Source organism: Oryza sativa, chromosome 3 (assembly GCF_034140825.1).
Source record: "Oryza sativa Japonica Group chromosome 3, ASM3414082v1".
Lineage (NCBI taxonomy): Eukaryota > Viridiplantae > Streptophyta > Magnoliopsida > Poales > Poaceae > Oryza > Oryza sativa.
In genome coordinates, this window is record NC_089037.1 from 34,020,674 (window position 1) to 34,047,001 (window position 26,328).

The following is a 26,328-nucleotide window of genomic DNA, read 5'->3' on the forward strand; positions in this document are numbered from 1 at the left end:
GCATTAATTATGCGTTTTTACAAGGTACCTTTTAATAATGGCTTAGACGGTGTGTTTTCTTTCTTTAAAAAATACATATTTTTAAAAATCATACATTCATTAAAGTTTTTTTTTCTAATACTTAATCATTACACGCTAATGGACCACTCTGTTATGTGGTCGGGAGGGAAGGATTTCCAACCTTAGTTAACGAACAAAGCCTAAGTTTATCTCATTTCTATGCTTAATTATCAAAACACATTACCGTCACATAAGTTGAGTCCCCCACTTTCTTAAAAAATCAAAACCATAAAAGTTTAAGTCTCTCATCCTTTTCTCTGTATAGCATCGACGATTGCCAATATTTGAATTTTTAAACTTAATTTAGAAGTTGATTTTATTTTTTTCATCAAAATTTATGTTTCAGTATTGACATTCAAGTACCGTATATATAAAAGTTTTACCTAGAATTTGTTAATCCTTTTACTACCAAATGACGTATTATCCGTATTTGACAAAACGATGGGAGTTATATGACCCTAGATATCAACCACCACTGCCCCAACATTGCACTCACTCTACTAACCATAAACTGCGTCGAATCGAATCGGTTGTAGTACTGCAGTACTAGTACAAACAGCAACTACAATCCTATATCCAAGCCGCGGTTGAGCCCAACCCCGTCCCCGTGCGACGCGACACGAGCCACGCGAGCCCCCTCCTCATCGCACTTCCTCCTCACCGCGGGGACCCTCCTCGTCTCTCCTCCCCCCTCCAGATCGAACCGAGACTCCGAGAGAGATTAGGCAGCCGCCGCACGCCACCACCGCCGTCGCGCGAGGAGCTACCGGAAGCGCCGCCCCGGAGGAGGAGGAGGAGGAGAGAGCGGAGGAGGGAGAGAGGGGGATCCGGCGAGATGGGAGTCCCGGCGTTCTACCGGTGGCTGGCGGACCGGTACCCGCAGACGGTGTCGGACGCGGTGGAGGAGGAGCCCGTGGAGCTCGAGCCCGGCGCCTTCGTCCCCGTCGACCTCCGCCGCCCCAACCCCAACGGCCTCGAGTTCGACAACCTCTACCTCGACATGAACGGCATCATCCACCCCTGCTTCCACCCCGAGGGCCGCGTACGATCCGATTCCCCCCATCCCCTTCTCTGTCTCCTCCTCCTCTTCTAATCGATCTCACCATGGATTTGGCCGGCCTCTCCTGCAGCCGGCTCCGACCACCTACGACGAGGTGTTCAAGTCGATTTTTGCCTACATTGACCACCTCTTCGGCCTCGTCCGCCCGAGGAAGCTCATCTACATGGCCATCGGTGAGTTGCTTCTATATCTGTATGTGTATGCTTGCTGCTGCTGCTGCTGCTACTGCGTCGTGATGCTAAGTTGTGGGGTGTATGTGTGTGGATGCTCTGTCTGCTTGCGCAGATGGCGTCGCGCCAAGGGCGAAGATGAATCAGCAGAGGTCTAGACGTTTCCGGGCTGCTAAGGATGCGGCTGACGCGGTAAGGTTATTGCTTTTGTGGTTGCGGTGCCACCTGCCGCCGACATTGAGGGTAAAGGCGGTTGTTCACCGGTTGTCGCTTTGTTCAGGCAGCTGAGGAGGAAAGGTTGAGGAAGGAATTTGAGGCTGAAGGCAGGACTTTGGTTGCGAAGGAGAAGTCGGAAGCGATTGACTCAAATGTCATAACTCCTGGGACACCATTCATGTTTGTACTCTCTTCGGCGCTTCAATACTACATACAGCTGAGATTGAACCACACACCTGGGTGGCAATCTGTCAAGGTGTTGAATGTTTATATTACTTGTTTGGATAGCATTGTAAAATTAGTCCATTTCTGGATGTGTTCTATCATACTAAATGTGAACTGTGTTGGGCATATTTTTCAAGGTAATGCTTTCTGATTCGAACGTCCCTGGGGAGGGAGAACACAAGATTATGTCATACATCCGCCTGCAGCGCAATCTCCCAGGATTTGACCCAAATACACGCCATTGTTTATATGGCCTTGTAAGTTCACTAGAAAGTTACAAAGTAGCTGTTGGCTTGTTGTTTGCATTCCCTCTGCTTTAAACACCGGCTGCCACATTCTCCAGGATGCTGATTTGATCATGCTTTCTCTGGCTACTCATGAGGTCCACTTCTCCATTTTAAGAGAGGTAAATCTTCTGATGATTCTTTGCTGAAGACTTTTTTGACCAGTTTTAAATAGTTATTTTCTCTGTCCTTTATGTTTTACCTTAGGAGTACTTCCATAACTACATAATTCAACTGACTTTACAGGTGATTACCATGCCAGGGCAACATGAAAAATGCTTTCTCTGTGGTCAAGTTGGTCACTTGGCTGCTGAATGCAGAGGATCTGGTCAGGCTGATAAGACCGTGGAGCTCCCTCCTATCCATAAGAAGAAGTATCAGGTATTCGGACTACACCACCTTTTGTTTTAGTGTATTTTCGTATTTCTATTCATTGCCAACTTATTTTGAGGGGCCACATCTGAAATAATTCGTAAGCTGTGGTCCTCATCTTTTACTGATGTCGATATACTGTGTAACTATTTACCTGTTTACAGTTTCTTAACATCTGGGTTCTGCGTGAATACCTGGAGAAGGATTTGGAAATTGTTGATCCCCCCTTCAAGATAAACTTTGAGCGTGTTGTGGATGATTTTGTTTTCATGTGTTTCTTTGTTGGGAATGACTTTCTGCCTCACATGCCAACTTTGGAGATCCGCGAGGTCTGTTGATTTCGCAGACTTCTCTCTAATATTTTAATAGGGATTCTTTATTTATCAATCGTGTAACCGATGCTTATACGCCAAGTGATTAATTTTCTGTTTTGTTCTGTAGGGTGCCATTAATCTTCTCATGAATATATATAGAAGGGAGTTCACATCAATGGGTGGTTACCTCACCGATGGGGGTGAGGTAAAGTTCCTTTGCTCACATTCTTGTGTGGTTCAAACTTTGAATCCCTAATAATGCATTGCCTTTTGTTTTGACATGTGCTTATAGAATGTAGAATAGATCAGTGCTCAGTGATCAATGTAACTTGGATTATCTTAACTGTAACTTTATGATGAACTAACACTTGATCAATTACTGTGATGTTTCCATATTATATCACTAATTTTAGGGCAGGCTATTGAGAAAATTATCTGTGGATCTACATGATTATGCTGTCATGTAGTACCATTACTCTGTAGGTTATTAGGCTACAGTGTTACCGATCCCATCAACTCCTAACTATTGAAGAATTGATGCCTGGAATATATATGTTGTACTTTGGTGGGCTAGAAAGTTCATAGACTCTGAATAATTAAGATGTCAGCACTTTAGCTAGATCGATTATCGAACAGCAAAGTGAAGCTTATTTCCTCATCTATAGTTTGTTGAAGCATTAAAATATAATTTTGTGGACTCTTCTGTCTGCACGAGTTCAATTCTCATATCACATTTAATGGCATTAATTTTACAGTCCAGCGACAAAGAGATGCTAGCTAAATGGCTCATATGTTTGTTCTCTCAGTATTGATTGGCCTAGCTTCTCTGAATTCTATTAGTTAGGACTTAGGATCAGCTATTTAGTGTGGAGATTGTATCATTAATAGCAGCAAGTCAGTAAGCAAGAAATAATAAGGTCACCCCCTAGGTATTCCCCTCTTCTCATGTGTAGTTCCTTTGTTCCCCTGCACATCATGTTAGTATAATCCTTTGTGTTTATCCATTACTTAGCTAGTAAGAAAATATACAGCTGGCAGGAGTAGTAAATTTGGAATTTTCACTTTAGCTGTAAACAACAGGATGAACATTATGCCAGATATGTACCCTTCTAAAGCTACTGTAGCACTGTCGGATGTGTTACAGGGTGTATATCCATTACTGTAGCACCGACTTAAAAGTCCTATAGAAGGACATGTACCCTTCCAAAGTTAGTAAGCTTTTCAGCAACACAATCATAATTTCAGCTTGACTGTAGTTCAGAAGTGATCCTACCAACACATCATATTTTCCCTTCTCATGTGTACTTATAATTATTGAACGATAAGGCTGCTTATTTCCTTTCAGCACCACTTTTATAGGACCACATACACCACATTCACAGAATTTCTTACTGAAGGGACGGCTTTTCATAATTGAAATATGGTTGTGTTATCATTATTTATGCAGAAGTAATTTCTATATGGACCCCATGGGCATATTGTTTTGAGCCATTGCTTGTGAAAACAAATTTATTTAGGATATAGACAAATATATGCTATTTTAGCAAAAAAAAAGTAGTGTTTGGCTTTACCTTGTTTGACGAATATGTTGTGCTATAGTTCATTAGCACACTATGGGCCATTTTTGGTATAGTTTTCCTTGTTTGGCTTGGCTTCTCCCTTTGCTACCTTCCAACTGGAGCATATTGGCTTTACCTGGAGATATTCATGTTTTTCACTTCAAGCACTGAAATCTTGTTTTGGTGAGTTTGTGGTGTGACCTAACAATATGAGTTTGTGGTGTGACCTAACAATATGCCCTATCTAGTTTTTATCATCTATTGGTATGGTAGAATTATCACTCTGTTCATGTAGTGAATGGTATAGTCCAAGTGATAGAACCATCCTAGTTTAGTCCAAGGGATAAAGTATGAACATCTTTTAGAGTTGTGGGACCAGTTGTGAACGGTATAGTTGAGGGACAAAAACTAGACCAACGCCATTGTTGAAGGACCAAATGTGGACTTCCTTGACCAAATTAATGTAGCTTGAACATGCAGTTCTTGCTGCAATAATGGCATATTCTGGACATCATGCAGTTCAAAGGAGCACACATTTTTAAGTCAATTCGCTATTTCATTGCAGGTGTAATTTTAAATGGAAGAATTCTCTAAGTTTTCATCTGTTCTGATTTAATTATCTTGGCTTCGTAAGGAGCCAGGGTTGTGTTACAATGAACTTATAAGCTTATAAAGCAACAAATGCCCTTTTACCGCAGAATGCATGGACTATATTTTGCATGAGGACAATTGCCTGACATCATGACATTTTATCTTTTTCAATAAAGGTTTTGTTGGATCGAGTGGAGCATTTCATTCAATCTGTTGCTGTCCATGAAGAGCAAATTTTCCAGAAGCGTGCACGCATTCAGAAGGTACTTTGCACCTAAATCCTCCAACCAGTGCTGCCTTGGTTCTTTAATCCTATAAATTTGTCATGTATGCAAATGCACAGAGATCTATCTATCTCCAACTAAGTCTGTCTTTTGGTAGTGCTACATCAGGGTACACGCTTATGATTGCTATATTGCAGGCTATCCAGAACAATGAGGAGAGGAATAGAGTGCAGACAGAGAACTCTGAGGATAATCAATATGTGGACAAGGTTTACTTTTCTCCTCTTATAGAATCATGTTGACAATATATGATAATTAGATGTCATATTTAAGTTGTGTTAGAGCAGCCAGTATTTCTTAGAGGAATCCTAGTTTGCACTGATTTTTTCAGCATCACCTATTAATACTTCAAATCATCCTATTTTTTTGACGGTTTGTTCTTCTGAAACATATAAGCAAAATATGTCTGACACTGCTACAGAGCATGATCTACTGTCCTACTGTCACTGTCAAGTATTACAAAAACGACTAGAAATTTATATGGAACCATACAATGCTAACTTATGTTTTCCAGGCAGGTTTCAAGACTCTAGGTTTTCCAGTAAGCCAGTTGTTTGTACAAACTTTACCCATATGATATAATCGCATACACATATTGGCACAAAAGATGCATAATGAAGCCTGTATGCGCAACCTCATGGGTTAATGTCCTATGGTTCATGCATTGGTGGCTATACTAGTGTGTGAGAATTGTCTGCTTTTAGCCAGTAGTCCGAGAGAATGTTTTATCCTATTCATTGATTGGATACTACTGGTTCTGTAGTTAGGCACTGTTCGTTTCTGAGTCAAGGAGAGGATTAAATTTTGGATACTCATGGCACGCTTTTCAAACTGCTAAACGGTGCGTTTTGTGCGAAAACTTTCTATATGAAAGTTGCTCTAAAATATCATATTAATCCATTTTTCAAGTTTGTAATAATTAAAACTCAATTAATCACACGTTATTATCACCTCGTTTTACGTGAAACACTTAATCTTCATCTTCATCTTCATCTTCAGGAGAATCAAACACCACCTTAGTCACAAATAGATGTTTAAGTTTTGCAATGGGTGGGTCAGTGGCTAAATAAGCAGTTAAATAATGGAGCTAAGGAAATCTTAAAGTTTTCTTGAAACTTGCACACACAGAATGTAGTATGAATCTAGAGGTCTTTTACTTTACATGTTAATTTCTTCTTTTATTGTAGTGTTATATTTTGTAGTGTCGATGCTCAAGATGAACTTTTGACATGTAAATTTCTATATTGATTACTTGAACTTTTTATGTTGAGCAATAGCTTGCTGTATTAAGTAGAGATTCTATAAATAATCTCCATCATCATGAAGCTTGGTACTCCCCAGGGCAGAATTGTCTTGGCATATGTCGAGATTCTAGTGCTCTCAAGATGGTTCCTTTGAGAACCAATGCATTGCTCTTAATTTTTGTACGCCGTGTTGCTTGGTACTCCCTCCGTCCCAAAATATAAGGGATTTTGGATGGATGGGACACATCCTAGTACTACCTGTCCAGATTCGTAGTACTAGGATGTGTCCCATCCTTCTAAAATCCCTTATATTTTGGAACGGAGGGTGTAGTTAGTATCTGCTCCTATTTAAAGAGGCTTTGTCGATTATCATTTATGATGCACCGTTATATGGAATAATTTAGACTTCTAATGACTTTGTTGTCTATTCAACTTTGTTTATGTTTCATTTCATCTTTGCATATATGATTTTTTATGGTATATAAAGTATTTTATACTGTAATTCACAGTTTATTTTTTTAACTGTTAGCTCCAAAACATTTTGGTTTTCTGCTGATTGTGACATGGAAGCTTGCAAATTGTCCGCTGTAACTTGTAAGTCTTGCCTAACGATTCTGTTTTCACTGAAACCCTTCAGGTAAAATTAGGAGAACCAGGATACAGGGTGAGATACTACGCTGAGAAGTTTAAAGAAGAGGCAGAACTAAAACCCATTGATCAAGTTCAGAGAGATGTTGTGAGTTTTCTTGCCAGGCACTTTTGGTTGGTGGAATGGCAATATTTCCTACAGTAATGATAAGCATTACCATCTGACATGCTTCTTTTGTTTTTTGTATTTTTCATCTGTAAATATGCCTAGATTTTGTATTTTGAAAATAAAATGATCCATCACAATTTTATTACCCAGAATGTCATGGCTCATGAATGGTGCCTTTTTTTGGTTTTGCAACAACTAAGTTGTTCTAGTTAACTGCAATCTACAATCTGCCCTCTGTATTCGCAATGGTGCTAGTCATATCGGCTGATATTAATATATACTGATAAAAGGATAGATTTTACTTTGTTTAGAATCAAAATTGAATTTGGTCCCTAATGCTCTCAAATTGATTTTTCTGTTATTTATGTAAGAATACCGATTGGTTTTTGGCACATAGGGTATTAGACTATACAGGTCGCATTTTCCTGCCTGTTGATTTGCATGCCAATTTTGCTGATGGTCAATGATCTGCTTCAGATATCGGGTGTTAGTTCTAGCAAATCTGCACCAACTGGAACTTCTTTTGGCGCTTTTTTAGCTCGACAAGTTCACCTGCTTTTATTTATTTATTTAAAGAACCCATTTAGACCTATACTAATTGTTTTACTGTGTACATATCTGGTAGCGTATGATGTAACTGATATCCACCATGAATCCGCCTATCTTTTTATTTTGTCATCGGGCACTTTAGCACTTATTTTATCTGAAGTTAGCGTTAATCCATGTTTCAGGTCCAGAAATATGTGGAAGGTCTTTGCTGGGTTATGAGATACTACTATCAAGGTGTTTGCTCATGGCAGTGGTAAGAGAGGAGCACCACCTGATCTTTCTGGAAGTTTCTTTAGCTGTTACGGATAAGAAAATTTTTCACTTTATTATGATGTAACTCATTAAAGTTGCTAACTGCTTGCACATACTCAAGAACCTTACTTTTGATTTACAATTGAAACTCCCAGTTTTATGGTTTGTTATAGCAACGTCATGAGTAAATATTGAATCTTCTATAATCAAATATTATGCACTGATTTTTTTTGGGTGAATAAGTTAGTTCCAATATTTGTCAATCCTGAATCTAAGCGATACTCTGGTGTGACTTTCTCACCGACTTCTGTTATTTGTGCTGTAGTGCTGTTGAATAGTTACTATGTCCAATAGATAGACATAGTTCTAGCAGGTTCTTGTATGGTGATCATTTTGCATACCTGATGCTTGTGACAGAATATAGATAAAGCTTCTCACTAGCATTTTCTTGTATTTGGTATCAACTATCAACTCCAGTTCCTTTTGGTCCGCAACAGGTTTTATCCATACCATTATGCACCTTTTGCATCAGACCTGAAATGCTTGGCTGAATTGGAGATTACATTTTTCTTGGGTCAACCTTTCAAGCCATTTGATCAACTAATGGGAACACTACCAGCTGCTAGGTTTGTTATTATTTGCTAATGAATCTCGCCCATGTTTGGATAGGAAGAGTGACAAATATTGCAAGGGTAAGATGAATCACTATTTATTTTGCTGCAGTTCCAATGCGTTGCCAAAGTACTATGGGGATTTGATGAATGATCCTAATTCACCGTTGAAGTCTTTCTATCCCAAAGGTATTACTATCTCTCACCGAATGAAAATTGAAATGTTCAAGTCTATAAGAGACTCCAAAGTAAAGAAAGACGTGGGTTTTTTCTCTTAAGGACCTTATTATGTGTAGGGTTGCAGTTCATGCTTGTAAAATCTTGCGACATTGTTCCATGATACCTTGTTATTGCAACTGCAGATTTTGAGATAGACATGAACGGCAAACGTTTTGCATGGCAGGTAATGCATGGAATGGACAAACCAATGTTTCCTCCAGACAACTGGTTTAAATATTCTTTAAAGGTTGATTTATGTTCTTTTGTTCTTTCCAGGGTATTGCAAAATTGCCTTTTATCGATGAAAGGCGTCTGCTTGCGGAGACGCAGAAGCTTGAAGAAACATTGACAGTATGTAGTTTTTAGGATCAGGCTACCTGACCTGTATTTTTTGGACCCTTCTCTATTAACTTTCTGGACATTTGTCCTTATATATGGATTGCAGTTGCCCAGTGTGTTTATATTGTCACCATCTTTTGCAGGATGAAGAGAGATTCAGGAATAGGACAATGTTTGACATCCTTTACGTGCGGGAAACTCATCCATTGGCCGCTCAAATTGCATTTCTATATCAGATGTGCTCTCAATCACCAAATGCTTCCTATATAATTCCCATTGACCCTGCTGCTAGGTCTGTAGAACTGCAGAATACATTAAGATCAGCCTTTGTCTAAGTTACTCCACCCTCTTGATATATTTACAGTATTTCTTCATTGCTTGCAGTGGTGGAATGAACGGATTTCTTTGTTTATCTGAAAGGAACTGTTACAGCATCGTGGTAACATCTCCAGTTAAGGGGTTCAATGGCATCGCCCAGAACAGAGTTCTGTAAGTACCTTAAAGCATATAGCCAGCCAGTAGTCCCCACTAAATCTTCAAGTGCTATATGCCTTTTTTTTTTTCAGGAATGCAACCTACCTTAACCCTCAGTATCACAAACACATTCCTGAGCCTCCGGAAGGTGTCATCATACCTGCAAAGGTAAATCCTAGTCCTCTATGCAAGCAGGATAACTGATAGTTCTTCCTAATAATAAACTTAAACATTTCTAGCTCAACATTGTTCATATAACTTTAACTTTTTAATTTATTTGCGAAGTATCTCATACTTACAAAACATACTTTTTTATGAAAGAAAAATGTTAGTGCTACTTCTATGTAACCAATCAAGTATTTCTTGTGGACTATTAGTGGATAAATTTTGGCTGCATGCAAGGGAGTATAATATTTACTTGTCCCGACAGTTTTATACTTCAATTGTCCTTTCAATTATATGGTTTTCACCCTTCATATTTTCACAGTTATGTTTTGAGAAAAGTACAATTGAAATAGGAGTATATTATATATTCATTCTGTGTGAAGAGATTGACCTTGACATATTTGAGATAAAATTTATGAGCCAATGCTGTGTATGATATTGTAGATATTGAAGCCTAGTGATTTCAAACCCTTTCCTATTTTGTGGCATGAAGATAATAGTCGGCGTCAGCCAAGAGAAAGGTATGGCTTTAATTTCCATTGGCAGAATCTTTTTCATTTGCACTATAAATTAGAAACTGCTATTTAAAGCATTGCTCATGGATTTGCTATTTCAGTTTTGTATAGATTAATTCTTTTTGGAATAATGCTTCATTTTGACCAGTATTTTTTTTCTTTAGCTGTAGCCTGAACAATCTGATCTTATATTAGCTCTCATCATAATTGCTTTTCTGATTACAGGCCTCAGGTTTCTGGAGCTCTGTCAGGCTCTGTCTTAGGAGAGGCTGCACATCGCCTGGTGAAAAACTCACTGCAGATAAAATCCGGCTACTCTGCTGGGCTGCTTGACATGCCATACAGGGGTGCCCCCTATGGTCCTGGAAACAGACCTAGGCCTGCTGGACCATTGGGATATGAGAGAGGTTTTGTTGAAAATTCATACAATGGACACATGTCCAGAAGCGTTCCAAATTCTCATCCTCAGTTCTTCGGCGACGCTCAAGCCAACAGACAGAATGTGAGGATACTGGAACGACCAAACTATCGAAACAACGACAGTGCCATCCATTCAGGGATGTCGCAACTAACAATCCAAGATGGCCCAAGGATGCATCAAAACAACAGGATGCAGAACTCCGGATTTTCACCTAATCAGCCACATCCCAATCAGTATGCAGGATTCCCACCCCAGCGTCCCATGCAGAACTCCGGTTTTACGCCACAGCGACCTGCACAATATTCAGGATTTCCACACCAGAGGCCTGTCCAAATAGGACTTCAACATCAGCCAGCAGTAAATGGGATTCAACCACCGTTACCCCCCAGTGCATGGATTGGCAGGCCAATAAGTGGAGTCCCAGCAGGAGTACCTGCCAAGCAGGATCCTAGGATGGCCATGGATAGGCAGCCCAAACAAGATAACTCGAGATCACAGCATGACAAGAGACAGCAGGCTACTAAGGTAGTATACCGTGTCAAAGGTCAAGGTCCCAATGGCCTGAGTGAGTGAAAAGTATCCATGAAATCATCCTCAAATCGCAGTATAACCAGGAATCGCCTTTAAGTTTGTTTGTACGATGTTCCATGTGAGTGGGCATGCTGCTACTGGGAGAAGCGACACTGGAAGTCTGCAAGCTCCTAGTGAAAGCAGCCATAGGATTTACTTTATTTTACCACCCCATCCATTTACATTCCATCATTGAGTTGTTGTATAACGTCCAAAGGAGTTGGTTTTGGTTAAGTTATGATTTAGGACAGGGATTTAGACAGAAACTTCCGTAGTTAGGACAAACCTTGAGCAACAGGCAAAGCACCGCCATTGTAAATCTGTAAGCTAGAGCAACTCTTATCAACGCTGATGTGATATTGTTACTTCTTTTGTGAACACTCCCTGGCTACCCAGTGCTGACTATGTCTGTATTATTGCTCCTGGGTGGTAATGTCTTTGATGATGAATATAATAAATCTTGCCATCAAGTTTCTTACCCTGCAGCTCAATAATACCCTGCAGTTGATACTTCGTCCATATCAGAATACCCAGAATAATCTAGTATGAGATGTGATATATCATAATACTACGAATATGTCATATTATATACTAAATTAACTTATTTTGAATTGGAGGATCCAAGCATCTTATGCTTAAGGCCTCAGGTCTCTATAAGCTATAAAGGGTTTTGGTTGGATAAAATATATCCTACCGCTACGAATAAATTTTTTTATCAGTTTTATTCTAAAATATAAGATAATATGTCGAATCTAACTCAAATCCCTTTAAAAAAAATCATGATTTTGTACCGCCAGTCGTAGGGCAACTTTGACTGCTACCTGTCTGAAGCAAACATCCCGAATCACCTCGCGTGCTGCAGAAAGGTAGTACACACGCACCCCGACCACTCCCACTATTTGCTGCTCCTCCGTTTCAAAATATCCGTTTCAAAATATTCGACCATTGATTTTTCAGTACGTGTTTGACCATTCGTCTTATTAAAAAAATTAAATAATTATTTATTCTTTTCATATCATTTAATTCATTGTTAAATATACTTTCATATACACATATAGTTTTACATATTTCATATTTTTTTTAAATAAGACGAACGGTTAAACATGTGCTAAAAAGTCAATGGTGTCAAATATTTTGAAACGGAGTGAGGATTCTACTCCCTCCCGCAGCACGCCTCCAGCCTTCCCGCCAAACTCTACGCCCACCCGCCACGATCCCACCCGAAGTCCCCGACAGGTGGGCCCGCATATTGCCCCTCCCGCGCGCGGCCTTGCCCGATCCGTAGCTATAAACCCAGCGCGCCGTGAAGGCCTCTCTTTCCCGCGACCACCACCTCACTCTGGCGCCAGCGCCACGCGTCGACTCCTCATTGGCTCCCACCTCCTTCCCCTCCTCCTCCTCCGCTTTATTCCCACCTCTCCCATCGCCTCTCTCGCTTTCCCCTTCTCTCCTCTCGCTTTCCTCTCCTCTCCCATCCCAAACCCCCCCACCTCGAGCTCTAGGGTTTCGCGGATCGAGGGGCGCCGCGGCTAGGGTTTGGGTGGGGGGTGCCTGCGCGATGGCCGCTCCGGCGGCGGAGTCGGCGGTGGTGGGGGTGGGGGTGGATTCGGCGACGAGCGCGGCGGTGAGGGATGGCTTCGCGGAGCTGGAGCGGCAGCAGCAGCTGCTTGCGACCTGCACGCGCCTGTACCAGCAGCTCACGGAGCACTTCGGCTCGCTGGAGCGCCGTCTCGCCGCGCGCTCCGAGACGCTCCGCACCAAGCGCCGCTTCCTCGACGTGCGCACCTCCCGCAGGCTCGAGGCGCTCCGCCGCCGGGAGGCCTCCATCGACGGCTCCGTCTCGCTCGCGCTCTCCCGGCTCGATTCCCTCGCCAAGGGCGACGCGGGGACGACCGGCTCCGCCTCCGCCGACGCCGCTGGAATCGCCGAGGGGCTCAGGTCGCTCTGCGCCAGCATGGACTCGGCCGGGTTCTTCACCTTCGTGGTCGCGAGGCGCAAGGAGGTGGACGCGCTCCGCGCCGAGCTCCCCGACGCGCTCAAGCGCTGCGTCGATCCGGCGAGGTTCGCCATGGACGCGGTCTCCGAGGTGTTCCCCATCGACAAGCGGGCGGTGAGGTCCCCCACCGACCTGGCGTGGGCGTGCGTGCTCATCCTGGAGGCGGTGGTGCCGTCGCTGGCCGATCCGGACCCGGAGATCGGGGCGGCGCGCCCCATGGTGCCGCAGGCGGCGCGCGAGAGGGCGCGCGGGATGGCGAGGGAGTGGAAGGACGCGGCCGAGAAGAAGGGCGGGGTGGAGGGCGCCAAGCCACCGGATGCGCACGCGTTCCTGCAGCACGTCGCGACATTCGCAGTCGCAGAGAAGGAGGACAAGGAGCTCTACAGGAGGATCGTCGTGAGCTTCTCGTGGCGGAGGCAGATGCCGCGTCTCGCTATCACACTCGGCCTCGAGGATGAGATGGATGGTAACTAATTTCTTTGAGCTCTCATCTCATCTCATCTCCCTAATTTTTTTTCTTGATGTTTGATTCAGTTGATGCGGAGCCTAGAATCGTTTTAATTGCTTTAGATCTAGCATACAGTAGTCACTGCAAAGCTCATAAAATTTGTTCAGGCCTTCATGGAATCGCAGATCAGAGCTGCAGTGCGGATTGCTGTGGTACCGCGAGTGGTGCTTGGGTTATTGCTGGGAGTGTGATTAGAGTATGCATAGTTACATTAAGTGAGCGTATCCTTTGCCGGGACTGTGTTGTCGCTATCCTGGACAAATGCTGGAAAACGTTGCAGTCTTTACCCAGTCATATGGCCTGCACGAGGACCACTTTGACTGTTGCATTCGTCATCAAGATTAGTGGTGCTTGTCCTGGCCTCCTGGGCCACTGAGTGCGATCCTGGAGATTCGTTTTGATTATTATCCTTATCCTTACAGATCTATGGTATCATCTCTTTGTTGGATGAGCTTTATAAGCATCAATATAGAAATTTCATCTAGTTTTTTTTGCCATATTCAACGATAAGTGTCCCTTTTTTTTCTTTTAATCAAATGATGCATAGGCTTTTGTTGTTATGCGATACATGCTTTTTCATCAATACTTGGAAAGCCTTCTCAAATGTTTCAACATCTCCAGGATCTGTTTTATCTACTGCGCTTGTTGTACAGCTACCAACCTCTCTGACTATTGGGCTGGGTTCATAGTTTTGTTTGGTTTGTTTAAGTAGCTTTGCTCCGTTCCCTTGTACTCTATATGGACTGATTACTATAGATCATTGTTCCTGTTTCTCGCAATGGTAGACCATTTCATTTATGGCCTGATTTGGATTGGGTTTGAATAAAATTTCTCAAGGAATCCTCCTCATCTACCACGCCCTGATAATTCTGTCCTCAGTTAAGCTGTATTTTCTGATTGATTAATAAATAAATAGGAGTTAATATCATTCCAATTGCCATTACAAAAGTAATTAGCATTTTTGGCATTAACAGAAATTTTGGACTAGTAATTAGTCCAAAAAATACTACTAATTCCGCAACAAAACCACTCATTCCTGGTAAGGCAAGAGAAGCCATTGAAAAGCTACTAAACATGGTAAAAATTTTTGGCATTGTATTTGCAGATATCATTGAAGAGCTTATCACTAAGGGGCAGCAACTTGATGCTGTGAACTTTGCATATGAGGCTGGTCTTCAGGAAAAATTCCCCCCAGCCCCTCTTTTAAAAGCCTACCTTGAAGATTCAAAGAAGATACCCTCAAATTCAGATAACCTGAGTACTAGCACTGGCCAATCTGGGGTAAGTGAAATGGTTCTATATAATTATTTGAAGTCAATGCTGACCTCCTAATATGAAGTCTCTACTCTGTAAGTGGTATGTCCACAGGGCATTCTGAAATATGTTGATCAGTGCTTCTTGGTGGTATCATACTACTGTACCCCTGATTGCATGCTAGCAATGCATTTGATCCTTTTAGTCTCCAGAGGCAATTTCTTTCAAGTGGTGCACTTGTTTCTTATACCAAATTAGAGGGTCTAATATTACTTCTGTTGCAGAGCAATGCCAATAAGAAGGAGCAGTCTGCACTGCGGGCTGTTATAAAGTGTGTTGAGGACCACAAACTCGAAGCTGAGTTTCCATTGGAGGATCTCCGTGAGCGGCTGGAAGAACTGGAGAAGGCCAAGACCGAGAAGAAAAAGGCGGCATCAAGCAGTTCCAGCGGTGGTAGCTCTGGTCCAGCCAACAAGCGCATCCGGGCAAGCACCGGAGGACCGATGCCCCCTGCCAAGGCAGGCCGTCTCACCGACTACACCGGTACACCGTCTTCGCCTGCCACCACCACGACCAATGCCACATTCATTCGCTCCCCGTCCCATGCCTCCTACGGTACAGCATCTCCTTACTCTTATGATAGGCCAGCTGCACACCCCCTCTACTGTGGCCAGAACACACTGGCAATGAGGGAGCCCTATGCATACCACCACCCATCTGAGGTATCCAGCGTCGGCCTCGGCATGTCATACCCATCCCCTCCCATAACCTACCCGGCCTATGCTGGATACAGCAATGGAATCGGCTACAGCAATGCAATGGCCCCAGCCTTTCACCACCAGGCTTACTACCGGTAGGATCAGTCGAAGCCGATGAAATGACAATGAGCTGAATCGCTGATGGTGGCAGGGCGGCTCGCCACCATGGCCATGTTTTGTAGTGACTGACTACAACGGTAGGTGGGTGGGGGCGTGTGTTCCTTAATACTAGAAGATGCTTGTGTTGGTTAGTTCTCCCCGTTATTAGCTGCTCTCGCTACTTCGCACTGAAGAAACTGAATGTAAATTATGGACGTGTTGTCCCTGGACCCTCGTCGTCATCTTGTGTTGTAATTCAGTCTAAACCACTCTAAAACCCACAAAAAAAAATCCGGCATGTAATCTTCAAGCACTGAACTATCTCGGCTTAATTAATGACTATCTTATGTTAGTTATAGCTTGTGCCTTGCTGGTGTTTGGTTGCTTTTTGTTGCTGGTATTAGTTGTAGCGCACGGTGTTGTTCTTGGAAGTTGCAAGCGGTTGCTTTGGTGTACTTTTGTTTCTGGTATTAGGTGTTGTTCTTGGAAGTGGTCGGTGGTGACCATGTTGCGATGCGATGGTGATTGATTGCTTTATTATGCTTGTGAAGTATCATCATCAATCACATGGCTTCCGTTTCTGTTTGGAATAATTGGTTTCGTGCTATCGATGTGTTTGGCTGGCTTTCAGTTGCGCAGGTCGTTCGCCTTTTGGAGTGCACTCGTCATGTCGTCATCGCGCTGCGTTGCGTTCATAATTATGTTGGCTTGCATGCTTGCAATGATGCTTACCCCTCCTGCAACCGGCAACTGGCAAGCCATCCCGCTAGCTGATCGTTTTCTCCGCATGATTTGTAGTAGTACTGACCGGTTTACATCTACTACACGGCTACACCTTCATAAATCAGTTCCAGAAAGTTACGAATCGATGTACAATCTCTGTATACACTACATTTCATTGCATGTACAAATAACTTGATAAGAGTTCAGAACATGGATACTACTTCTATCGGTTGGATGTGGCAGAATACACGGGAAACTCTTCTGCCGTTTTTCATGGTAAAGAACAAAAGGTCGTACCTGCACTAGTGTACACTGCGGCTTCCATGTCCATGCTCTGACGGCACACAATCCTGACCTAACCACCAGTTAACAACCGCGGCAAGTCCGCTAATCCATGAGGCGTATATCTCCATGGAACCAATCATCAACTGATCACCCTAAACATACTATTCGGTAGGGTGATCAACATTGCAACGGCCAAGGTCAGCTGCAGCCTGATTCCCAATTCCCCTGCGCCGCTGAGTTCACGTAGAGGCGATTGGATGTCCTGCATTCAAGTAGGACCGATGCTTGGAGATAATCTCAATCGACTTTTGTTTGCTCATTATCTACACCGGGTGATTCATCCGGGAGGAGGCCCAGAAGAGGTAGAGGCAGCAGGGAGCTGAGATTGCACACGACAATCAGAAGAGCAAGGTTTTGGAAGTTGTCTTTGGTGACTCCCAAGAACTGCGTCAGGCCTGCCCCCAACAGACCACCGGTGACGCCTCCAGCGTTGGAAATGGACATCAGAGTGGCGAACAAAGTTGCTTCCACTCCAGGAGGGCAGAGCTTTGCAGCCAGCACCAACACGGGCATAAAGGAAGCCTGCAGGACGAATTTTTTCACAGCATGAGTGCACATAAAGAGTGCAGTTCTATTTCTAGAAAGGCCATAGCCATGGCCTAAGTACAGCATTTGAATAATACTGAAAATTGGTATGATGAATTTCGTAGTGTTCACATAGAAGTGTCATCTCCAAATGTGGAAGTTCTACGTTTTGGCAAATGGAGGGATCTTAGCAGCATCTTCCATGCTAATCCTAGCGTGGTATTGATAGGGATTCTGTTTTATTTACAGACGTAAAGAAACTAGGATGTACAGGATGGAGGTGTAATGTTACCCTTCAATGTAAAGCAACTAGGCTTCTATATCGGCTGCCATGAAAAATGTAAAATGAAAGCACATTTTCTTGCATTATACTCCCTCCGTCCCAAAATAAGTGCAGTTTTGCACTATTCATGTCTAACCTTTGACCGTTCATCTTATTTGAATTTTTTTAATAATTAGTATTTTTATTGTTATTAGATGATAAAACATGAATAGTACTTTATATGGGACTAATTTTTTTCAATTTTTTCATATTTTTTTCAAATAAGACGGACGGTCAAACGTTGGACACGGATACCCACGGCTGCACTTGGGACGGAGGTAGTATTACCTTAGGAAAATCCCCTTCCAGCTTGATCAGGATTTTTCTTATTGAGCAAAGAAATACAACATTTTTTTATGCTCTTCATACAGTAGTCAATTTAAAGAGCAGGGAATGTGTTAAACTGCTAATGGTTTACCCCAACTCCCCAAATCAAGTACTAGTTCTTGCAAAGAGGGTATCGTACCTGACCAAGGACAGTGATAATCAAGGAATCACCAATGGAGAACCATTCATCACTGATTCCAAGAACTCGATTGAGCCCAGTGACAAGAAGAACCTGAAAATACCTAAGTTAAATTTAACAAATAATATAGTGGCAGCATTTACTAAAACAAGCATGTGCAGAATTTGACCTGTGTCATTCCAAGGGCAGAACCAAATATTGTAGTCACAAAAAAGATTTTTCTCAATGGAACTTCCTTCAAAAATGAATTATATACTCCTATGCCGACCAAGGATGCAATAGATGTAACGAGCGTGACACGCCCTAGAAACTCTGGAGTGAATCCAAGCTTATTTGTGCTGAAATTGGTCAGAAGGCAACATATGAAAATCAAACCATTTTAAATAGATAGCAATCAGACAAATTTATAAGGTGTTAATATACCAAGACAGCAATTTATGGTCAACTCTTGTTTCTTATGAATTTAAGAAGTACAAGAATCTAAACAAGTGAAGGGTAATGCAATATGTAGTATTCAGCTAGAACAAAGAAATTTGTGCTAATAGCATATTCGATTCATTTCTAATTACTTTGGTGTGAAGTATGGTGAATATGATTTATATGACCCCTTTCTTGACACCACCGACAAACATACCACAGATTTGGTTACCTCCAGTTTTTGCTAGGAACTAATCTACTATACCCAAAGGAAGTTCAGTTGACTAATAATGGTGGCACAAAGAGGGCAGCTCAGACCTCTAGTGTTCTTAAGAAATGAAATTTTAGCATGGTAGACAATATCTTCAATTGAAATCGCTGGGACAAGCTAAACAAAAGTTAAAGCACTATGTGACCAACTAGAATTCAACTCTTCCAACAGTTGTAAATCTGTTCACTGGTTGAAAACCTAATCCAACAGCTGTCTAGAGCAATCAAACCAAACAAGTGAGCATGTGAGAACATACATGAAGAAAAACATGGCAGAATCTGATTGTGGTGTTGCTTGCCAAAGGAATATGAACAAGGTGGGTAGGAAGATATTGGGTTGCTTTACTGAACTCCAAATCTGCATAATGTGCTCCTTAGAGCTCTCAATTAACCCTGAATCTGAAGATGAGGTAGCATTTTCTCCCAAAGGCAAACGCTTTTCATTCACAAGAACTGCAACAGTAGATGTCATGAGGGGCAAAAATGCCGTAACACCAAAGACAAATCTGCATTTGGGGAACCTCAGATCAGTGAACTGTTAAAATGAAGAGTTCTACGTATGCTTTTTGTTATAGGGCAAACCTTACGCCATAAGTATCAACTAGAGAACCACTGAAGTATGCACTCATAACTCCTCCAATGGCTGATGACCCCCAACACAATGACTGGAGAGATCCAGATGTACTCTGTGGTTCACCACGAGCTCTCTCAACAACCATAGAGTCAACCACCTGCAGTAGTTTCATGTAAATATGGAAACAAACAGAAGAACAAACACTTCTGCCATAACATGTGGTGAGAACAGAAATGATTTCAGAACATGGCATAAAAACAGATCTTTCTGTTTTCAGATAAATTTTGGAAACCATGCTTAACGTGTGAGGCCTGAACTGAACTGAGGTATTTAACATATTGATATATAAATGGTAACAATATGTCAACCACATATTTTGAGTTTCTTAGGACTCAACAAAAACTTGTCATGTCAATGAAGGAACTATCGTGCTATTGATGCAAATTGCAGCTTAGTAAATAGGACATTATGAGAAGAGATTCAAGAGGATTATGTGCCACTATACAGATTAAGTAACTTTAAAAAAAACTCAGAAAACAACCTCCCTAACCTTAGGTTTACTGAACTGAAAGTTTTAAGTTCTAAATATGATTGTATTTATATAATAAAAGGATAGTTATCATATTATCATTTAGCTGAAGGTTAAGGATTACCCAGATTATAACACACAACTACCGATGAACAAATAAACTATTGTGAGCACATTTTTTTTTCTGTTCTCACTTACAACATCAGCGATGGCAACTGCGAGAGATCCAAGAATAATAGAGAGTGCTGCACTGTATTTATCATCCACAATTGTTGCCATCAAACTCCACGAAAGAGCTCCGAGGAGTCCTGATAGAATAAGGTAAGACCTTCTTCGATATCCAAAGAGAGGGATGGAATCACTGCAATGGAAATCGAAACAATATAGCTTCATAGATAAGTGACACATAAACTATAAAAGAATGTTAGAAAGAAGATATGGTATTTTGCTGAGACCTGATAAAACCGTAAAGCGGCTTGACCAACCATGGCAACGCTGATAAACCAGATATAACTGCAGTCTAGACAACACAATTTGTCTTAATCTGTGCCAACACATATTATCCAAGAGTTAAAATGTTCAAAGAGAAAAAATATCTTTCCAACTTCTAAGAAATATTTTCCATGAACCCTACTGCTAAGCTCAAATGGAACAAAACTACAAAAGCACGCATGCCCAGAGACTCGAAAGAGACTGAAGGAGTTGCCACCATACCTCTGCTGGATCAAGATGAAGATCATCTTTTAAGTAAAAGCTCACAGCAAGCCTCGCAAGACCCAAAACTCCTTGCACGAAATAAACGATAGCAACAGCCACATTATCGGCGGACAAATCTACCCCAAATGCTTTGATGTATCTTGGCTTGGACTTGCTCCTGGAAATATCATCTGTACTATGTTGTCTCGTTTGCCACCTCTCAGAATCTCCATTGCTAGATGTTTCCCCTGCACTCAAAGTTACCTGATATGAATCATATAATATCTAGAAAGAACTCGTGCTTCCTACAATAGGTACCATGTTAAGAATGACTACAACATAAGCCAATTTTTACAACTAAATAATAAGTAGTTTCAGAAACACGAAACAGAACTTGAACTACACACTGGTGTTACACTTACGGAAATAACTAAATGGGCAAATCAGAACAGGATTTGACAAACACTGTCACTACTGTATTAGATAGATCCTTGTGCTAAGTGAGTCATAATAAAAAAACAATCCCACTACAAAGTAATGTCCCACGGCTAAAAGCACATATAGAACAATTGTTTTGATGGCTAATAACGCTGCGTAGACACCCTGATAATAATTACACTACGAAGACGTTGAACAAGGAAATGTTTAAGGTAGTGCCGCTGCATGCATATAACTGTAAGATAAAATTATTGTTAGACAATACAGTTTAAATATGCAAAATTATTGATACGGTTATGGACAGGCTTATATATGTAAACACTCCGTGATTAATCTAATCTACGTTGAGTCTCTCCGTCTCACAATTATAGTGTTCAGTTCATACATAATTAGCAAGTTACTACATATTAGTCAGCAGCTCAAAAGTGATTAGAAGAGGGAATCTCTATCCCAGCATTAGTATGGCTACATCCCTCAGGTTCACAACTTAAAAATTCGTAGCCCTAAAATTTCGAGGAATTGCTCCTCAGCTAGTTCCTAGTTGGGTCAATTTTGCTCAAACCCCAACCCTTGCACTGTTGCACACACGAACTGAATTCGAAACACAATTCCAATACATTTTCGCCAGCAACTCACCAGGTCGGTTGTCCGAGGACGCGGCAGCGCCGTCGAGGTCCAGGGAACCGATAGCAGAAGCCGCAGCGGATTCCCCCTCAGAGCCGAGCCCCCCGGAGCTTCCTCCGCCGCCGCTGGACGCCATCTCCTGCGAGCGGCAGCGAGGCTCCGGCGGGCGGCGGCGGCGTACCGCGACTAGGTACGACGCGGCGGAGGGTCTGGCCGGTAGCGGGAGGGACGGCGGCGGCGGCGGCGGCGGCGGCGGCGAGAGCAGCAGCGAGCCGAAGGCCATCATCTCGTCGTCCACGCGAGCGCGTGGCGAGAGCTTCGCCTCCTCTGCTCCTCTCCTCTCCTTGCGTTTCCTCCGGACTCCGCTCCACCGCGCCTTCTCCCTCCCCACTTCGCGGCGCCGTCTCTCTCCTTCCTTCTCTCTCTCGGCCACTGGAAATGGGCCAGGCCCAAACGCGTCCAAACCACTGGAGAAATAGGCTTCCTCGGGAGCTTTACCCAGCCCACCTGTACAAAGTTGGGCCTCCTTTTTGGCCCAACTCATAATTCCATTGGGAGCGGATAGCGATCCTATGCGAGGATTCCTTCATGTGGGCCCACCCCTCTGTGTTATGAACGAAACGGTCAAATGTAAAAAAAAAAAACACCGAAACGGTCCATTTTAGATTTGCACGGAGAACCCTAAGAGTTTCCGGTATAACCGTCAAGTCCCTCCTCCGCGTCCTCCGTTTTTTTGAACGACTCGTACCAGACAAAGCAAAGTTCGTATTGCAGGAAAAAAAATACAAGATTACAGTCCTGGGAGATTGTAACTAAGAAAACGAAAAATAAAAAGCCACCACCCACGCACCAACAACACATAACCGGGAGAAGACTAACACCGGACCGGTCGCCACTAGGCCAACATCGGAGCTACAACCAGGATTGCTCAAAAACCCTATCCTAACAACCGACACTAACCGCACTCTATCCACATCTTTGGGAATTAGGGAGAGAAGGATGGAACCGCTCACCGCTGTCTCCTCTAGGCCCTCCAACGTGGCCAACCTGCATAAATTAGGGCGCTGACACAAGAGGAACGAAATCTAGAACGAGCTTGTACAATTGTATATGATGATGATTATTCATGTCATTCCATTCTCTTTCCACATGTATAGCAGATGCGATTAAATCTGATTACAACAAAACGGATACCTGCATCATATGATTAGATTCGAATAGAGTGGAAAAGTATCTCAAATGGGGAGGTTATTCAGGTCACTGAAGAGTTATTTGCTTGGACACCATCATGAGAAGTAATGAACAAAATGATAATACATACAATTTGTCAGAACTCAGCGTCCATGATACTAACACCAACCAAGTTCTCTTACTTTTTCAGTTGACAGCTTCAAATCAATAAGCTTTACATATGCTTTTTTGTCAAAGTGGGCACAGGATGGCAGGATCTGTTTCCACTCTCAATAACTTTATATTGTAAACTTTACAGAAGCAATAATCTTGGCTACACCACCAGGCATTGTGAAAAATGTATCACTCCTCAGCAACCAATACCAACCCCAAACAACACATAATCTGATCAACACAAGGCAGAAACATCTACAGCTAGGCAGCTATGGCGGCGGCATGTACTGATGGAACTGAGCACCGGATGCTGGGGAGCTTCAGTGGAACTCATGAAGGGGGTCAACAAAACAACCTGACCCTCCAGTGAGAGGAAAGAAAGATCGATGATTACGTGCGAAACTCCCATTTTACAATTTACAGCAACGTTGGGGAGGAAACCCTTCTGGATCATTGGATAGCGCAAACGCATTCCGCGATGTCATCTTCATCCATGGAATCTCCTGATTCACTGAGTGAAAAGAGAGCACAACGTAAGTTTAACAACAAAAAAAAGGAGGAAAACAACCTGTGCTAAATGTGAAAATGCCATGTGATGAAGCGTTTTCTAGAAGGTAGAAAAGTCGTTAAAGAGTTTTATGTCCACATGCTTCATTGCCATCCCTATCAAGATAAAGAGTGAAATGATGTTTCAGTTGTTGATTTATTGCTTGGTTCAGGTAAAAGTTACTAGGAACAAATGGCCTCATCTTTTCACTTATACTTATGCTTATCAGCCAAAATTTGAATTTTCAACCTTATATTTGGAGTTGATTTTGTGGTTTTTTCATTGAAGTTTATTTTTCAGCCTTTGCTTTTAGATTGCTAAGAACACGTATATAAAAGTTTTATTCACAAATTATTTTTCGTTTATCAATATGCCGTTTCACTTATTCCCCAAATAAGCGAAACAATGGGGCCGAAAGCAAATCTTTGATACCATAACAAAGCCAATATTGCGTTATAAGAGGTGACAGCCAAATAGTGTTGTGGCCAGGAATTTTCTTATTACTAGAAAGTAGTGATGAGCAGTAATTTCATGGTTTGATTGGTATGTCCTTATTCTGTTTGTCTTCACATATATGGTGACTACTGATTAGAAGTCTATGACAAGGCTATATTCTGAAAGTGATTACTAGCTAGAAGTCTATGACAAGGGTACACATGATTTTCTGCAAAGACCAATGAGACTATGAATTATCTCAAAATGTTGTCAATACAGAAGCGGCACAAGTGAAATATTGTAGCCCTAGATATCACATTGACTGACTGGGATCTGCAGATAAACTTAGGGAATACCATTTCTTCAAAATGTGGCAGTGATAGAATATTATTGATGCAAACACAACCCAAAAAAAAAATATCATGCCAAATTTTGCATGGAACACTAATTCAACATGAAGTTTTTCTCTTATGTATAGAACTGATCTGAGCAATAATCACGCATTTGCACTGCACAAAGACCATGCACACACAAATGAGAATGAGGGCAATAATGCATTTTGCAACTTGTAAAGCCAGAGTGTCTGAAGTGCATTCTGACCAAGTAACTATGTCAAGTTGAACCAAACTTGGTGGCTTGACCACTTCTATCATCGTCAAGAAGAAGGTATCTTGTAAGATTGAGGAACCAGATAATGCCAGCCATCATTCAAGGGACTAAACAAATGGAGAACATATCTGGCACTGCCTGGAGGATGGCTTCACTTATGTCAACACTCAACATGTGCAATCGATCGATTTAGTATCCAAGATGATTATGTCTAGCTGATAATTAGCATGCAAACCATTCGCCTAATTGATCTAAATGAATATGCATACAATTCAAAGCAACAATTCACCGCAGATCGGTGACTGCACTAATACAGCTACACAAAATTCCAAGCTCATCTACAGTTGCAACTTTCAACAAGTTCATTGAACTGCACAGAGAGAGAGATGAGATGTATACCTTGGCTCGAATTCCTTGACCTCGGTGAGATCCTTCCCCAGCAAATCCAGCCACTTCACATTGCCTTTCTCGGCGCACTTGCTGTCGGCGCAGTCGGCCTTCTTCAGGTTACTCTTCAGCGGAGCCGGAGGCGGCGCCGCCACCGCCACCGCCGTCTTCACATCATCATCATCCTCCTCCTCCTCCTCGTCGCCGTCGACCTCCTTGCTGTCGTCACCGTCCTTCTCCGCTACCGCCGCCTCAATCTTCTGAACCGGCGGCGGCTTGTCCTCCGCGGCGGCCACCGGGACAGCGTCGGCGGCGGCTGCATCCTTGGATTTGTGGGCGGCGTCGCCGGCTGCATCTTTGGATTTGGGGAGGCAGGGGATGTAGCACAGGGGAGGGCCGCAGTAGCTCTCACAGTGCGAGAGCCTCATCAAACTTGGGGATTTCTTCACCGGGAGCCGCGGCCGAATCGGAGCCAAGAACACACCACATCAAATCAAACCCCCCCAAGAACAGGTTTGCACTTGCAGCAAATCAATCTGAACCAACCAGATCAACAAAGAAACTGCACGCAAGAAATCCGAGCCGGGCAAATCTCAAGAACAGCAGCAGCAGATTGAATCTTGCACTGGGAAAGGCTCAGCTTGAGCGGGACCAGGGTGAGGAAGAGGACAGGAGGAGAAGGTGAGGTGGGTCTCTCTCTCTCTCTCTCGCTCGCTCGCTCGCTCCAAGAAGCCGAAAAGGAAGCGAGAGGAGAAGAAGGGGGGAATGGATCAACGGCAACCAACCCGCGGCGGCATAACAGCGAAGCAAACGACGAGATAACCCTGCGGAAATCTCCAACTGACGGCTGAATCCATCGCAACCACTGGATAATTCTGCTCACAGCGATACCACTCTATTCCCTCCGTAAAAATTTAAAAAAAACACTAAATTTCCATATCCAATATTTGATCGTCCGTCTTATTTAAAAAAATTATAAAAAAAATTAAAAAGATAAATTACGCATAAAGTATTAATCATATTTTATCATCTAACAACAATAAAAATATTACTGTCACCACACGTTACAATCACCTCTCATGTCCCCCATCAAATTTAGGGCCTGTTTGGTACAGCTCCAACTCCTAAATTTAGCTCCAGGAGTTGGGTCTGGAGTGGAGTTGTGGAGCTGTCTAAACCCAGCTTCACAACTCTAGTTCATTTTGTGAGAG

General features: G+C 42.6%; 3 protein-coding genes across 3 annotated transcripts; 1 reads left to right on the top strand and 2 right to left on the bottom strand.

Moving 5' to 3' along the window:
• The first annotated feature begins 667 nt into the window (after positions 1-667).
• On the top strand, positions 668-16,222 carry LOC4334408 (5'-3' exoribonuclease 4). The gene is made up of 26 exons (XM_066308521.1): positions 668-1,102; positions 1,191-1,293; positions 1,406-1,482; positions 1,571-1,762; positions 1,869-1,988; positions 2,075-2,137; positions 2,262-2,396; positions 2,552-2,716; positions 2,829-2,906; positions 5,028-5,114; positions 5,273-5,344; positions 7,017-7,115; positions 7,868-7,938; positions 8,435-8,563; positions 8,661-8,737; positions 8,911-8,951; positions 9,044-9,118; positions 9,250-9,398; positions 9,491-9,595; positions 9,673-9,748; positions 10,190-10,266; positions 10,486-11,250; positions 11,648-11,657; positions 12,549-13,713; positions 14,861-15,036; positions 15,294-16,222. The coding sequence occupies exons 1-26, from the start codon at positions 896-898 to the stop codon at positions 15,864-15,866; spliced, it is 4,887 nt and encodes a 1,628-aa protein (XP_066164618.1). The 5' UTR covers positions 668-895; the 3' UTR covers positions 15,867-16,222.
• Positions 16,223-16,729: 507 nt separating this feature from the next.
• LOC4334410 (folate-biopterin transporter 1, chloroplastic) lies at positions 16,730-22,169 on the bottom strand. The gene is made up of 9 exons (XM_015774520.3): positions 21,808-22,169; positions 20,752-20,981; positions 20,493-20,557; positions 20,236-20,398; positions 19,517-19,665; positions 19,192-19,440; positions 18,417-18,585; positions 18,248-18,340; positions 16,730-17,456 (listed from the first exon to the last, which is right to left on the bottom strand). Exons 1-9 carry the CDS (start codon positions 22,079-22,081, stop codon positions 17,172-17,174), a joined length of 1,677 nt encoding a protein of 558 aa, XP_015630006.1. The 5' UTR covers positions 22,082-22,169; the 3' UTR covers positions 16,730-17,171.
• A 970-nt stretch (positions 22,170-23,139) lies between these two features.
• LOC4334411 (nucleolin 2-like) lies at positions 23,140-25,884 on the bottom strand. Its single transcript, XM_015772496.3, has 2 exons — positions 25,130-25,884; positions 23,140-23,650 (listed from the first exon to the last, which is right to left on the bottom strand). The coding sequence occupies exons 1-2, from the start codon at positions 25,543-25,545 to the stop codon at positions 23,590-23,592; spliced, it is 477 nt and encodes a 158-aa protein (XP_015627982.1). The 5' UTR covers positions 25,546-25,884; the 3' UTR covers positions 23,140-23,589.
• Between the last annotated feature and the right edge of the window lie 444 nt (positions 25,885-26,328).